Below are 15,689 nucleotides of genomic sequence, written 5' to 3' on the forward strand. Positions count from 1 at the left end.
GAATTCCGCGTGATATATGTTTGGTTCAAACAAACTCGCAATGGGTTTAAAGTTGGGGATATATGACTGCCATACCCTGGAACACACAAGTCAGCACGTCAACGATAAAGAGTATGGAAGATCTGCCACACCTGCTGGATGACAAGCACACTCAGGCGATCTTGCGCCGCTTTCGAGGATGTGTGAGGATTGACTTATCCCATCTCGCTTGCGAGGATGATGATGTCGTCGGGTCGAGGCCACTGGGGGAGAATGCCGCTAGGCTTATAAAGCTATTTAAGTCAGTAGGCTGCGATCGTGACGACCCAGAACATCATGTTCCTGCTCTCATCAGCAATGACACACTAGAGGAGGCGCTGAGCAGTTCACAGACGACCGTGGAAGCACTATTGAGCGGTATGGACCCGCCCCATCTTACCCTTGGTGACAATGTTCGCCTTCGATGTCTGCAAGGGAAGAGCCGCCTTCAAGCAGCAAGCCATTTTCTCGACCCTGGCGACAAGTGGTGGGGGGTCAAATTATATCTTGACTGTGAGTGTGCTTTATTTCCTTGGTGATACATTGCTGACACTTCTAAAAGCTCTCACACCCGCAGCGCAAGCTCAACTGCGAGAAAAGTATCAAAATGAGCAGAATTTCAGCGACGGTGATATCTACCGGAACCTGCGTCATTATCAGCTGAAAGGAGATGCTCCCGAGGTCGCTAGGTGGTGGGCTAGGTGGGAGGGTTCTACCAAAACCCGAGACGTGAAAAAGATGCAGAGGATTAAGCAGCTCTGTGACGGATTTGACCATCTCTTACCATATGTTGGGTTGTGGGCGCCTGTCACTGTAAAGCTCTTCCGGCGCGCTCTGGAAGGGCGATGTTATGATGTGAGAATTTTGCGCACAGCTCGGTTCCGCCTATTATAGCCTCTTTTCCACTAACGTTGGATACTGCGGACACAGGAGTCAGCTTATTATCTTGGTGAGATTAACCGTATCTGGTCGACCTTGTTTCCCGGGACAAGGGCATCCCTTGTCGATGGGCCTTCCGTGCGCCAGGTGGAGGGTCTCATGCCGTCCTATTCACTCGCAGACCAGGGTCGCATCCGTCATCTCATGGATAATAACCTATTCCCTTGTGTCACAGGTCCAAACGAGAGAAGCATACTCCTGGAGGGCCTACTTCAAGTTGGTGGCAGAATACTGTCTCTGCACACATTCTCCCAAGATCTCATCTACCTCGAGCCACCAGCAAGGGGATTGAAGGTGCTTCTCCCAAAGAAGCATTGGGGCTCCCTGAAGAAGGCGATGGGACATATATACGTCGCAGGGGGTGACAGATGCCGTGTCCAGTTATCCTTTGACGAATACGCAGATATACCTGTTGGTGAGCATATGAGTCGCGATGAGGCACAGAGGATGAGAGCGTGCTTGTCGTATGTCCAGCTGTGGTTGTGCGCGATGAGACAGTTCGTGGTACCCTTCCGGGACCATCAAGCAACCGCAGTGACTGTCTACGATCTCAACCGCGTGCGAAGCCCACACCGGCTCGCCGGCGTAGCACGGAGGTTGGGTTATGATTCCGCGGAGATCAGACAGCTATGCTGCCGTGAAACCAATGAGGCGATAGCCCGTTGCGATGTTGAAACGTCTGTCCCAGAGCAAGGGCTGGAGAACATCTTCCACGGACAAGCGGGTTCCACGCCGCATTAAGCCACAATGGCGAGGACGACATCCAGCGATACAACCGTCCTCGAGCCTCTCAGCTCCGGAACGACGGGGCGTATTTCTTTGTGGGTCATGTGTATGGTTGTGATCAGCCTGCCGCTCAACGCCCGACCTCGTTCGCTGTTACAAGGGAGGTGATATTCTCCTTCTTCGGTAAAGAGCCATTGTATTCGGTGTTCAGAAGGTGGTCAGAATATCAGCTTCATTCGGCGATCGCTGCGGAGAAGAATGATTTTGTAAAATCTACAGGGCCTGAAGTTCCCCCTACAATACAGCCGGTAAATAACCCTTTAACGCCAGTTCAGCTAGACCCCGGACTCGACGACATGGAAGGTATGGAGCCAACGCCTCCTCTGGCTCCGGGCTTTGAGGACTTCAGTGCCCCGCTTGCGCGGAAGACGCATATATCTGTCCATCGGAGTGCAGGAGAAATACTGAAGATGTGGTATAACTCCCCACCTACGTCACTGATAGTTTTGTTCTTGATTTCCTCTCGTTCATACTACAAGTTCATTGGGGAAAGCGTGCTGCAGCTGCGTTCAACGATAAATCTTTTAGCTAAAGATCATTACTTTATGACTTTACATGGGCACACTGTGCGAACTCTACCAGATGATCATATCCTACAGGAAGCAAAAGATAAGAAGCTCTTGTTCGTTGGTTCCAATTCGGCACCTGGGCGTGGGAGTAAAGAACCTCTGGGTAGTTTGAATGATACCACAGGTCACATAACTCTAGACGATCTAAGGTTGTATCTGTCATCATTTGATGTTCGGACGGGGAAAAGGCTAGAAGTGGACAGTGACGAGCTGGGACAGGGGTCAAAAAGAGTTCGTTATATGAGAGAACAATCCCAGGTGTATCCCCAGGACGAGGAAGAGTTATAGCCACTTATTGAAAATCCAGCCTTCGGAGTCTTCAGATCCTGTGTCTGCTCTACTAATGAAAGCCTAATTCCACCTAGCTCAAAATGAAATATTGATATATATATTCCACCAAGCCAGTCTATATCCATCTTCACTAACATTCTCCGCTTGCAAAGTAGACAATTAGGCCATCAGAAATACCTCTCCTTAACATCTAGAAGACATGATACAGTACCAGTTCATTCTATTGATCATTTCTGTACAGAGAGGCTCATACCGAGGGAACATAAAAAGATCTATTGTCCCTCATAGATGAACTTTAGAAACTCGTGAAAGGTGTCGATTGTGGAGCCGAATGGCTCATGACCAGCTCAAAATGATAATTGAATAGAAATATAGAAATGTCAAGCCGGAAAGCAGAGCGGCATGAAAATGTGACACAAAAGAAAGTGCAAGCCAAAAATTTACCCAAGCTAGAGTGCGAGTCGAAAGGGAGGGCGAGTTGAAAAGGAGTAGTACCGGAAAACAAGCGTGGGCCAAAAGAAGAATGAGTCAAAAGTGAGTATGATCTGAAAGAAGTGCAAGTCAAAAGGGCAGCAAGTCAAACAGAGTGTCAAAAACTGCAGAGCAAGGCTTGCCTTTGACTACAATTATATAAAAGCTGGCATCTGCACTGAGAGCTTTGGAAATGTAAGCAAAATTCAGTCGGCTTTTTAATTTATACCTTTATCATCAATTGAGTCATCAACTATGTTATTTTCAGTTCTTCTTTTTCTTCCTTTGGTTCTGGGAAACCAGCCACGCGAAATAAAATGCAGCTCGGAAGGGCAAGGCATTGCCTCTAACTTTATTGAAGCTGTTGCCGAGCGATTCTGCAGCTATGCAAAACAATCTCCTTTCTTACCCATTTATCTCTCGTATCCTGGCACTGAGGGGTCAGGTGCAGATGCTCTGAAACCACAGAATGTGTTCAGTATTGGCTGGCAGAAAGCTGGAAATAAAGACTGCCCATGTGTGGAAGTGTTTGCTGAGATGCTCAAAGAGTGCTGTCATGATGTGGACTGTCGGTGGGGAGGACGTGGAACTGTTCATGGAACGTGTGGTACCTACAACTTGATTGTCGCCGAACACGGCTCCACACGATCTCCCGAATTGCCACCGCCCTCCACCCGTTCATTATCTCTCACTGCCAGCCCATCCTCTCTCACAATACCGTCTGGCAGCCCACCGTCTCCCACTCTTCTACCATCTACGTGTTCGCCATCTACCACCTCATTCACCAACGCTCCTGTTCCCACGGTTCAAATTTGTAATGCACGAGCTGGGCATGAGCAAGCAGCCAGAGACACAATCAGCAAGATTCTGGAAGATCAATTCTGTCCTGATGCGGCGAGACTGCAACGCTCAGTTTCTTGGATCTACGATGTAGATACCACACAAAAGATCAAAATTGGAGTTCACTCAGTTGATAGATCTGCTTTCCTGATGGACATTGATGACTGTCTGCAATTTCTACGTGACTTGGCTCTAAATGGTTGCATCGCAAACGATCAGGAGTATCCAAAGAACTTCAGGGGTGAAAGTCTGGTTCAAACAGACAGTATGGCGTATTATATCAATCTCGATTTCGAAAATTCCGAGGGACCTTGCCGCGCGCCACACCCGGACGATTTTCATAAATTTTCTATACATGGCAATGGCTGGGCCAATGCTGACTTCCGCAATTCCGATTTGGGCAGAACATTGAACGTTAAACCAACAGAATGTTCGGCCTCTACGCAATCGGAAAAAGGAACCTTTTTTTGTGATGTTGCACATCACGGTGACTATTATAGTTATTCTGTATTTGGGACTGGCTGGGCAAATTCAAGCTGGGCCGAACGGATGGAAGTCATACTGAAGGGGCATAAATTGGTTCCTGATGCATATTCATTTACTTATGGGTTAGAGTGTGAAAAGAATTAACAGCAAGTGCGTTTTTTGAGCTTTGCACTTGTGTACTCCGTGTACTCTAAAAATCTCCTTTACCTGTTCGATCTACTTTCTGTACGTCTTTCATTATGAGAGGTTAAATGAACGCCGCTGGTAGGCTTTCTATACCAAATGGAGAAATTGATTCATGCTGGCAGATGTTATGTTACTGCCATCACAAATTTACCTTTTTCACTCAAAATTATAGCATTCCCCAAGAGACTTGATCTTTGTTGCCTTTTTGTTACCTTTTCATGCAAGATTGTGGCGTTCCCTGAGGGTTCGACTTCATCAGCATTCTTCCGAATTCCCTAACTTTTACAAGGTATCAATAGGGGAGCACCACTTCACTGACTCCTGAGGGGGAAGCCATATTGGGCGTTCTAGGCAGCTGGGGGAATTTTACTGAGAGACATGGAGTAACAGGGTGAGTCGACTGAATGCAAGAGAAGGCAGATGGATAAATGACTGTGCATATCAAATAAATTTGATTGACACGATTGACAAGCGAATTCCCCATCTTCCATTAATTGCGTGTGGATGGTCGAGGACGTAATGTGCTCAGACGGTTCTTTCATAGCTCCTTCCTTTGTTGTTTCTCCTCCTTCTTCCTCTCCACCTCCTCCCTTATTTGTTTCTCCTCTTGCTTCCGCAGCTGGAGCCTCGCATTTTCGGGGAGCCAATTGTCCGGGAGATATGTTTCCACGACATAAAGCACACGGTGAACATGTTTATTTTTTTGCCACACTTTTTCAACATGACAGATCTTAAGACTCTTTCCAACCTGCTGCGCCCGATACCAATAGGGAAGATTCTCCAACTCCTCATGAGCCAAAGGTTCTGTCGTAGCCCCAGAATCCGAGATATTGTTTCTGTTGTCAGGTTCGATTTCACCAGGAGGCTGAGACCAGTTATTTGAGATCCTGTCAACAGACAGCTGCTTGGGCGGGACGTCAAGGGGAGCTGCAGTCTTAGATGAGAAATCGAAATAGAAGATCGCATTGAGGAGCAAACCAGACAATGAAGAGGGGGAGGGATGAACATGTCATATTACTCTTACCAGAGATATAGGGCAGCGCCTCCTGATAAAGGTCATCCAGCATCTCACGAGCTTGGACAGTGGATTGCAGCACACCGGACAACAAAAGTTGACTGGGTAGTGGCGGGCGGTCCTCGGTTCCTTGTCTATCCATGCTGAAGAGATTCGGAGTAGGGAGAGAATATTTGAAGCAGGAAAATGATTTAGAGAAGAGCGAAGGCTGAATGAGAAGGGAAGACCCTTTTATAGCCCCTTATACCTCAACTCCATGTTGGTTCAACTGGCCGCACTGTCTGTCAGCAATCCCTTCCACCTGATCCTTACTGCCTGGGAAAGCCAGGGTGGGCTGATCCAATACCCATCTCACTGTGCCCTCTCACAAAAAGAGAACAGAGGTGAAGTCAGAGATGCTTTTCATTACCTGCCAGCCTCTTGTCCCTCACCTTTATCAATTGAAAGAAAGGATCCCGAAATTTGCTGGTTCAACTTCCCTGGAGATTTTAAGTCTGAATTGGTTGATACTGGCTGGATAAGAATGGAGCTCAAGTTTGCTTGATCTGGCGGCGCCCTTCTCACTTGCGCCCGGAGCTGGTATAAATGAAGCACAGGCTGCATTTTGCATCTCATCTCTCATGGGATTGTCAAGACGCATTCGTGAGTATGCGTATCAAAAATTGACAAGCCTCAATATAAGTTGTGCTTCAGATATTGCTTCGTGTTGAGTGATTTCGCTTACAATAGAGACATCCATGGGCTCGCACAGAGGCGAAGCCAGGCGCACCTTTTCACTGGCACGCATGGTTGGGTGAAGCTCGGCCTTTCTAATGCATGCCATTCCCTACTCCTTGTCCCCGGCCCTATTGATTGTAGGAAAAGGTATGGCGGTTTGTTGATTTGACTTCCTGGAGTGTGGCCAGGGGTGAAAAGAGGAGTTGATTAGGTTGACTGGTTGATATTGACTGGACGAGAGCCCAAGTTGGCATGGGGGTGTGGTCAGGAGCACTTCTGTGTTGGTCCACTTCATCAATTCAACATTCCCCGGTTCAGTGGCTTCTTTGGTGTGGATGATTGGCAATCCATGCAAGCTGCATCTCAGCTACTATTTTTCCTACCCTCAATTAGCCTCGACCTATTTTTGTTCGCAGGCGGGGGCTGAACGTGGGATATATAAAGACATCAAGGGCTTCCTGGATCGAGATCGAGGGGAGAAGAGCATCCCATCATCTCATCTCGCAACATGGCTACCTTCACATACGATATCACCTCCCCTGGACCTGCTGGCAGTTCTCCCTCGCCTCAGCTGCACACAGTGCAATTCCTGGAAGCGTACACTCCTGATCCTCGGTCAGACGAAGAGCCCCAGCACCTCCTTCCAATGCCCATGCCCGTGCCCGTGCCCGTGCCCGTGCCCCTCTTCTCTGCGTCCGGTGACCTCTCTAAGGATGCAGCAAGTGAGGCGTTTGCTGATTTTTCTGCCCTGCCATCCACCGTCTCTGGTCTCGATGACATAAACTGGGACGAATGGATCCTGTTCGACTCGTCCCCCGTCGATGCTACCCCACCATCACTCCAACTGTCGGATATTTCCGACGACCCCATCGAGGAGGCTCACCCAAGCCTGAGCGACGTTGCCAATGACCCACCCAGTTGATGAGAGCCAACCCCTCCCCTGGCCTCAGACAATCGCGAAGGCAACACATTGAAGAAGCCGTTGAATTACTCTGATGGTTCCATCGAGGCTGACCCACGCACGGGCGAGGAGCTCAACGTCCAAGTCCACTGATCAGAGCAGATTATCCCCCTGGTGTCCGGCCGTTGGGAAGGTGATGCATTGGGGGAGACGCTGGATAATCTGAAATACATTATTTTGCCCCTTTCTCAGGTGAAGATTCTGAAGCTGGTGTATAAGCGAGACGGGGATGAGATGTACCAGATAGTAGGATGGATAGATTTACAAGAAACATGCAGATATAGCACACAAGAAAAGCGGTGGAAGTGCTTGAGTTCTGCTGGTAAGACTCAGTACCTGCTCTGTGAAAAACATTTCTCACACCTCACTCACTCTCACAGAAGACCCAATCATCATCGATGAGCCAATGAGTCCCAACCTGCTGAGCGACTCCGATCCGTTTGTCGCTATTCCATCCCTTCAACGAAACATAGAGAGGGTTCCGCGGGGTTATGAGGTGTATGCCAAGATGACATTGGACGATTTGCAGGAGCATGGAGGATTGGAACTGCTGGCAGCCTACTGGAATAACGAACGTCGTCGAACGAGGTCACGTGGATTATGTCAGCATTGATTCAAGATGGCCCGATCTCACGAAACCTTTCTATTTCTAGTTAGTTAGCTGCTTGGATTTGTGTAACAATTGCAGTCTTCATTCACTTCATTTTCTTCATTCTCCTCTTTCGTTTTCTATGTTTGGTTTCTTCACTTTGTTTTACTTTACTATTTCTTCTTCATTATATCTATCCTGGCCAGCACACACATTTCCAGAACTTGGAAATTCCACTTCAGATACTATTGCCTCAAAGAGAACGCCCAGACCTCTCTCCCTCCTGATGCTCACGAACCCGCTTGAAGAACATACTTTGACCTCAGCGATGTCGAACGAGAATCATGGCATGCAAAAGCATTCTGCCTTTCTACTGCTGAGACGGCCGTCAGCCGTCTGGAGCGATCAAGGAGATTTGGATTGGATGCAGATTAACAAGAGAAGAGCTGTGAAATAAATTTATAATTACTAGCTTTCATTCACCCCATCAATACGTCATACAGGTCAACTGCAGAAGAAATTAAGGAAAGAAAAAGTGGCAAAATGTTCAATTTATCAGACTCATCTCATATTTATCACCGCCACTAATATTGTAGCTTCGCTCCCATGATCCATACTCTCTTTTTCCAACATTCTTCTCCCGGAACCATTGGTCTTTCCAGTGTGCAAAGTAAACGCTCATACCTCCTCTTGTTCCCCTCGCTGTCACACAGGAAATATGGTCCAGCAGTTCAGGAACATCGCACCCAACTCTCAAGGACCATGGTTTCTGCGGATTCTGCTGATTGATGTTGTACAGCTCCTCCAGTTTTGAGCTCGCCACTTCTGGATCATCGAAGTTCCACGGTGATACCCAAGTAGGGTCGAAGCAACATAGATACTCATTTTCATCATGGATGTCGCAGTATCGACGTTCAACGGGGCCGTGGTAGTTCCATTTGTCATCGTATGTGTTTTCCATCGCCAAAGCTACACTGTCGGCAAGAGTAACTTCCGCATTGCCATCAGAGCAGGGAGCCACATCGTGGGTGCTCAAACTTTGGCCCTGGGCTGAACTGCACACGGGATCTGCCTCATCTGCTCACCTATTAGATATGTTTGCGAAAGAAATTGCAAGCACTTACCCTTATCGTTAACAGAACGGTGCATGTCTGATTCCCTCATGTCATCAAGAGAAGGTTGATCCTGATCCTCCACCAGATTGGGTGGGCTACGGCTGTCACCCTCCCCGTGAGTTTGTGGCCTTGTGGGCGTAAGATGATGGCGGCGAGAACGAGCTATATGGGAACGATGGGATGTGTGCGCGCGGTTGACTTTTCTGGAACGCAGGTTAAGAGCGTTGGCCTTTTCAGCGGCCATGGCTTGTCTGCGGGTTCTAGTCATCCTGTCAGGACGAGAGAGAGTAGGTAAGGAGCAAGTGCGAGCGAGATAATAAGAAAGAAGGGGAATGGAGAGAGTTGAGGGGGGAAACCACGCATATTTATACCCGTAGTGAAAGCACAGCCGCCTCTCAATCACTAGACCATGCATCCTGTGGCAGCAGGGGGTTGGCTGTAGACCCGAATACTGATCATCTGATTCACCTCTGTCCATGGGAGAACAGCGCCGGGGAAGGAGACCAAAGGCTCCATCGGCGCTCAGCGAGCACCCGCGACACTGACCACGGCAACAATAATCTCGATGAGGTTTTCCCGTAAGGGGTGGGACGATGTCCCGTGCCGCCGCACATCCGCCACGCGGAGAAGCCTCGGGGTTGTTTTGAGTGCGGAACCACCCACTCTTCCCTTCTGTAGAGATGCCCGCGATGGTTTTGCATGGCCCAACTCGCCTGCGCCTATATGGAGAACAGAACACAAGAGGCGCATGGTCAAATGATCTGAGGCGCGTTATGGAATTTGGCTTTGAATGAGACCGCGCTGGAAACTCTCGGAGAAGTAGTGGAGAATCGTGAGGTGCAAATATAGCTCGCACTTCAGGAGTGGCACGGATTTCCAAAACTGCCCTGGGTCCCGCAATGGGTCCGTTCTTGGGGCGCGAGCCGATTGTTACCTGCGGTCCTTTTTGGAAAAGTGGCCCTGGGGACACTACTCTCCCTGGGGACGCTACTCTCCCTGGGGACACCGCTCTCCCTGGGGACACTGCTCTCGGACAACCACACACTGCTCATATCTAATTTTTGAAATTTCACCACAACCGCGCGCGTAATTAAGCTTAAACTGACGTCATCTTATTGGCCTGGTTTTCGGCTACGGCCCGATACCCGGAACCATGGCTAATAAGGCCAAGTGGCCTCAGTTGGGCGTGCAGCCGCAAAACCTGCATGAGCACGCGACGCAACTCATAGCAGAGGCAACAACATTGCTAACCCTAGAAAAAGGACAACGCCAAAAACTACCAGATCAATCATTAGAATCCTTTCTGAACAGCGTACAGGCTTATGCCAAAAAATCCAGGGCCGCACCATCCTCCCACGAGATCCTCGATAAGTTGAATCAGATCCACCACATCGCGAAGACCACCATCTCAGACGACCTCACCCTCATCAAGAACGTGGTCAACCATGCAGCAACGCACCCGACAGCCAGAAACCCAACCTGGGCCGACAGAGTCAGGTCTGGCGGCACGCCCCCCCAGCCCAGAACGCCTCCACCCGCACAAACGAACAGCAAGGAGAGGGAGATAATAGTCAAACTACACAACCCCGAGGCGGCCGCACTGCTGCGAGATAAGACACCGGGAGAGCTACGCGAAAGAGTCAACAATGCACTGAAGGAGCGAACACGCAGCACGGAGCGACCGATTCAGGTGGTAGCCGCCAAACAACTGAAGAGCGGAGACGTGTCCATTCACACGGTGAACATCGAAGACGCCAACAAACTGCGAGAAGAACAACAGTGGACACAGGCCCTGGGCAGAGAGGCCAAGGCCCTCCAACCCACATACGGGGTCCTGGTTCACTCAGTTTGTACGGATAAGGAGAACATAGACCCCAGCAACCAGTCACGATCCATCGAGAAGATCCAAACAGAGAATGCAACTTTACACCCTGGAGCAACGATCACCTACGTAGGATGGCTCACGAGGACGGGAGCAAAGAAACCGACTTCGTCACTGGTGTTGGAATTCACCACCAAGGAACATGCAGACCGAGCGATCAGAGAGGGATTGGTCCTGGATGCCTGCTACCATCACTGTGAACTCTACGACAGAAGCTGCAAGCTGAAGCAATGCTACAAGTGTCAGAAATACGGCCACATTGGAACTCAGTGCAACGTCAATGAAACATGCGGATACTGTGCAGAACCCCACAACACGAGGGACTGCCGAAAGAGAGAAGAAGATCCAAACTCTACACCTAAGTGCGCACTCTGCAAAGGGCCACACGCAGCGTGGAGCAACAACTGCCTCACCCGCCAAGCAGAGATAGCGAAGGTTGAACAAGCAAGGAGAAATCGACCTTCGTACTACATCAGACCCGACGCCACAAGCAAGGTGGCACAGCCTGCCACCCGCCCTACCATACCCCTGTTCACCGGCGGTACCCTACGACAAACCCTGGACCAACGCAAACGTCCCGCGGAAGCCCAGCCGACTGAACGTACCACCGCACGACCGAGACGGAACCCGCAATCGACCACATTTCACAACTTCACGCAGGAAGATTCCGAAGTCTTTGTGCTGAACAAAATGAGCCTGCACAGAGCGATGGAGGACCGGGAAAGAGAAATGAGAATTGAAAACGAGGAATACACACCGAACAGAGATTCGCCGATAATGACTCGCTCCAGAACCGCATCCCAACAACCCCCTGTAGACCCAGCCCTCATAGACCCCGCACTGACCGACCTCGAAATGACGCAGAACGATGAGTAGTACAAGCAGCCTATCCATACTGCAGTACAACGTCAGGAAGTCCAAGAACAAGGTCATGGCCAGCCTGCTGAGGGATGAGAGGATCAAGGAGTTCGACGTGATTGCAATACAAGAACCGTGGCGGAACAATTTCACCAACACAACCCACTACCCACGACCTCAATCCTTCGATCTGGTGTACTTGGATGACCCAGGCACCAGGACGTGCATGTTTATAAACAGAAGAATACCGCGCGGCAGATGGACCGCAACTACCCCCTCTCCTGACTTCTGCACTGTCTCCATCCAGTGCACCGAGGCGCCCGAGGACACAATCCATATCCACAACCTATACAACCCGGAGACCAGCACAGGGAACAGCACCATCCCCCTCCTGCGCACAACGGTAACCGAAGCCGACAGTGAGAAACAGATCGTGGTTGGGGACTTCAACCTCCATCACCCACTCTGGGGAGGTACACGTAGCGACCAGGACGCTGAGGCGGAGGAGCTGGTCTCGCTCATGGCCGACCAGCAACTGGAACTCCTGATCCCTCCGGGGACGGCCACGTACGATGAACACGATAGACAAACCACGATCGATCTTGCTCTCGGTACACCGTGGATCCACGAGAGGAAAGCCTACTGCGGGCTCAGGGAAGATCTCGACCACCAATCGGACCATCAACCAATTGCTGTAACAATCATGACGGCGGTTGAGACATGCGACCCACCTGACCAATGGCAATGGCAACGGACGAACACAGAGACGCTGGAACTAGAACTCAAGAGGAATCTACCCTACCCGACCGTCTTGGACTCGGAGGCGTCGGTGGACCACCGAGTACAAGGAAAAGTTCACGCTATAACAAGAGCCATCGATGCCTCCACGCCGAAGGCCAAACCAAGTGACCGCTCGATCCCCGGGTGGACACAGGAGTGCAAGGAAGCACAGACGACAGCGAGACGCCTTCGAAGACGATACCAGAGGACGCGCCTCGAGAGCGACTGGGAGGCGTACTGCCAAGCCAGGAACTACAAAGGGAGACTCATCAAAAAGACACTCCGCGACGCTTACCGAGCAAGGGTCAGGGAGGTGAGCGACTCGCCACACGGGCTTTGGAGGCTGGCGAGATGGGCCCGCAGACGAGGGACAAGACAGGCGTTCACACCACCACTGCGCCGAAGCGACAACAGCCTGGAGCACAACCACCAAGCCAAGGCAAACCTGTTCAAAGAGACGTTCTTCCCACCCCAACCTAATGTGGATTTGTCCGACACTACAAACCAAAGGTACAGCGACCAACTTACCTTTCCCCCTATCACAGAACAGGAGATAACTCGAGCAATCGGATCCATGGCCGCCAAGAAAGCACCGGGACAGGACGGCATCCCGGCACACATACTTCAACGACTGCTCCCCTACCTGACACCCCATCTACTACAGATCTACAACGCATCCCTGGACCTACAATACTGCCCAGCGCACTTCAGACAAGCCAAGACGGTGGTGCTACCCAAGCCCGGCAAGAAAGACCTGTCAGAGGTGAAATCGTACCGCCCGATAGCCTTGCTGAACACCCTTGGTAAAGCCTTGGAGTCCATCCTGGCAACAAGGATCTCTCAGGCGGTCGAAGAACACCAGCTCCTCCCACGCACGCACTTAGGGGGAAGAAAGGGAATGTCGACGGAACACGCGCTTCATGGTCTGATGGAGCTGATCTATCAGTCTTGGGACAACGATCAGGTAGCCAGTCTCCTCCTGCTGGATGTAACAGGTGCCTTCGACCATGTCTCTCACCCCAGGCTTCTGCACAACCTGCGCAAGAGAACGATGGACGAAAGGATAGTTGGATGGGTAGCGAGCTTTCTACGAAACAGGACAACTACTATACAGCTACGGGAGCACACAACAGAACCTCTCCAAGTGGAGACCGGGATCCCACAGGGTTCCCCGATCTCTCCAGTGCTCTACCTTTTCTACAACGCTGACATCCTGGAAGACGCGCCCCTCCGGGTGACCGGGGCAGCGGCCGGAGGTTGGATCGACGACATCTACTTCTTCACCAGCAGCTGCACCACCGACGAGAACTGTAGAAAGTTAGCAAGAATGCATGGACGAGCGGAGGCATGGTCGGCCACTCACGGATCAAAATTCGACCTCAAAAAATACCAACTCATCCACCTCACGCGAAATCCAAGGAGACACGATGTACAACGGGCTTTGACCATATCAGACCTAACGATTGCTCCGATGAAAGAGGTCCGCTACTTGGGCGTCATGTTGGACCAGCAGCTACGATGGGGCCCTCAGATACAGCATATCGAAAGCAGGACGTCACTGACGTTAAATGCCCTGAGGTCCCTGGCAGGTTCAACGTGGGGATCAGCGCTGGCCACGCTAAGGCTGGCATACCTGGCCATAGTGGTCCCACAGATCACATATGCCTGCTCCGTGTGGCATACACCGCGCGGCGAAGCAGGGCTCACAGAAAAGATGCGCACAACCCTTGACAGGATTCAACGAGAAGGGGCGAGGATCGTAGGAGGCGCATACCGAGCAGCGTCGGGCGCGGCCTTGGATGTCGAGCTCTTCATGACGCCTCTGCGTCTGCAGCTGGAGGAGCGAGCACACCACGCAGCACTGAATATCCTCACCGGCAGCCAGTTCCAGAACGAAGACGACAACAGCACCTCAGCATGGACCCCACCGATACGCGGAGACTCCCCCACCAGCCCCCTAACACGCCTCTACCACAGCCTCGTGATGAAACTGGGAGAAGGAGCGGTCAGTCATCTGGAGTCGCGGATCCCATTCCCGGTAAAGCCGTGGTGGAGAGCGCCCACGATCACTATCACGGAAGGACGAGAAGCGGCGGAACGACTGCACACACACATTATCAGCGGAGCCGACCCACCACTGGCAGTCTACACCGACGGTAGCGGCATACACGGGAAAGTGGGGGCTGCTGCATTAGCGCCGTCGATCCACACCCAAGAACTCGCTTATCTCGGCAAGGAAACGTCTACCACCGTCTATGCAGCCGAGCTTCTTGGCATTCACATGGGCCTAAACCTAATCCTAGCGTCGGACCGACGCAGAGCAGCAATCTTCACGGACAACCAGGCAGCCCTAAAGGCTCTCCAAAACCCCAGAAGATCATCCGGTCAATCCATACTTCGGAGGATCATAGATGCTCTAGACAGGGTCCGCTCCCAGGGCCTTCAGGTGGAATTCTACTGGATCCCGGCGCACCAAGGAATCGAAGGTAATGAATTGGCGGATAATCTCGCAAAGGAAGCGACGGGCTGCAGACAACAACGAGGCAGAAGAGGGAGGATGATCACAGTGGACACTGACGATACCGCAGCTACACCTGACTTCCTAAGACACCTGATATCCGCAGCCAAGTCGGAACTTCACCGCCAGACCCAGGTACAGTGGGAGCGGGACTGGGAGAACGAGTCATCGGGGCGAGCCACCTACGCGCTCACACCCGCACCAAGCCCTACGGTCCTCCATCTACACCACTCCTTACACAAGGCCCTCAGTTCCACCATCGTACAGATGCGCACCGGCAAGATTGGACTACGACAATTCCTATATGAAAGAAAGGTGCCAGAGATCACTGACACCCTATGCGAATGCGGTGGCGGAAATCAAACAGTACGGCACGTCTTATTAGCGTGCCCTAGGTTTAACAACCTCAGAGCGGAAACATGGGAAAACGGGGAAGGAAGAAGGGATAGGTTCGATCTCAAGGAGATCCTGACCACGCCTAAGCTAGCTAAGAAGGCTGCAAGATTTATGATCTTAACTAGACTCCTCGGGCAATATGGAGCAATTACGGAGGACAAAATACGATAAGGCATGCACTGAGTTCTTTCGGTTTATAGGACAAACAGGAGTCAGGGGGACCCACTGGAGGACCTTGGCTACCATCTAGACTGTATTATATGATGTATATT

The 15,689-nt window shown here is 51.0% G+C and overlaps 5 protein-coding genes across 5 annotated transcripts; 3 read left to right on the forward strand and 2 right to left on the reverse strand.

Moving 5' to 3' along the window:
• Nucleotides 1-62: 62 nt before the first annotated feature.
• HCAG_03151 (predicted protein) lies at nucleotides 63-2,600 on the forward strand (the record flags this gene model as incomplete). Its single annotated transcript, XM_001541004.1, has 4 exons — nucleotides 63-531; nucleotides 596-873; nucleotides 949-1,421; nucleotides 1,646-2,600. The coding sequence occupies 4 exons, from the start codon at nucleotides 63-65 to the stop codon at nucleotides 2,598-2,600; spliced, it is 2,175 nt and encodes a 724-aa protein (XP_001541054.1).
• Nucleotides 2,601-5,124: 2,524 nt separating this feature from the next.
• On the reverse strand, nucleotides 5,125-5,743 carry HCAG_03152 (predicted protein; the record flags this gene model as incomplete). The annotated part of the gene is made up of 2 exons (XM_001541005.1): nucleotides 5,125-5,513; nucleotides 5,611-5,743. The coding sequence occupies 2 exons, from the start codon at nucleotides 5,741-5,743 to the stop codon at nucleotides 5,125-5,127; spliced, it is 522 nt and encodes a 173-aa protein (XP_001541055.1).
• A 1,083-nt stretch (nucleotides 5,744-6,826) lies between these two features.
• On the forward strand, nucleotides 6,827-7,240 carry HCAG_03153 (predicted protein; the record flags this gene model as incomplete). Its single annotated transcript, XM_001541006.1, has 1 exon — nucleotides 6,827-7,240. One exon carries the CDS (start codon nucleotides 6,827-6,829, stop codon nucleotides 7,238-7,240), a length of 414 nt encoding a protein of 137 aa, XP_001541056.1.
• A 669-nt stretch (nucleotides 7,241-7,909) lies between these two features.
• HCAG_03154 (predicted protein) lies at nucleotides 7,910-9,227 on the reverse strand (the record flags this gene model as incomplete). The annotated part of the gene is made up of 4 exons (XM_001541007.1): nucleotides 7,910-7,922; nucleotides 8,184-8,264; nucleotides 8,486-8,945; nucleotides 8,993-9,227. The coding sequence occupies 4 exons, from the start codon at nucleotides 9,225-9,227 to the stop codon at nucleotides 7,910-7,912; spliced, it is 789 nt and encodes a 262-aa protein (XP_001541057.1).
• Nucleotides 9,228-10,136: 909 nt separating this feature from the next.
• On the forward strand, nucleotides 10,137-15,588 carry HCAG_03155 (predicted protein; the record flags this gene model as incomplete). The annotated part of the gene is made up of 3 exons (XM_001541008.1): nucleotides 10,137-11,227; nucleotides 11,342-11,737; nucleotides 11,778-15,588. The coding sequence occupies 3 exons, from the start codon at nucleotides 10,137-10,139 to the stop codon at nucleotides 15,586-15,588; spliced, it is 5,298 nt and encodes a 1,765-aa protein (XP_001541058.1).
• Between the last annotated feature and the right edge of the window lie 101 nt (nucleotides 15,589-15,689).

The sequence above is a fragment of the Histoplasma capsulatum genome, genomic scaffold (assembly GCF_000149585.1).
Source record: "Histoplasma capsulatum NAm1 scaffold_3 genomic scaffold, whole genome shotgun sequence".
NCBI classification, from domain to species: domain Eukaryota; kingdom Fungi; phylum Ascomycota; class Eurotiomycetes; order Onygenales; family Ajellomycetaceae; genus Histoplasma; species Histoplasma mississippiense.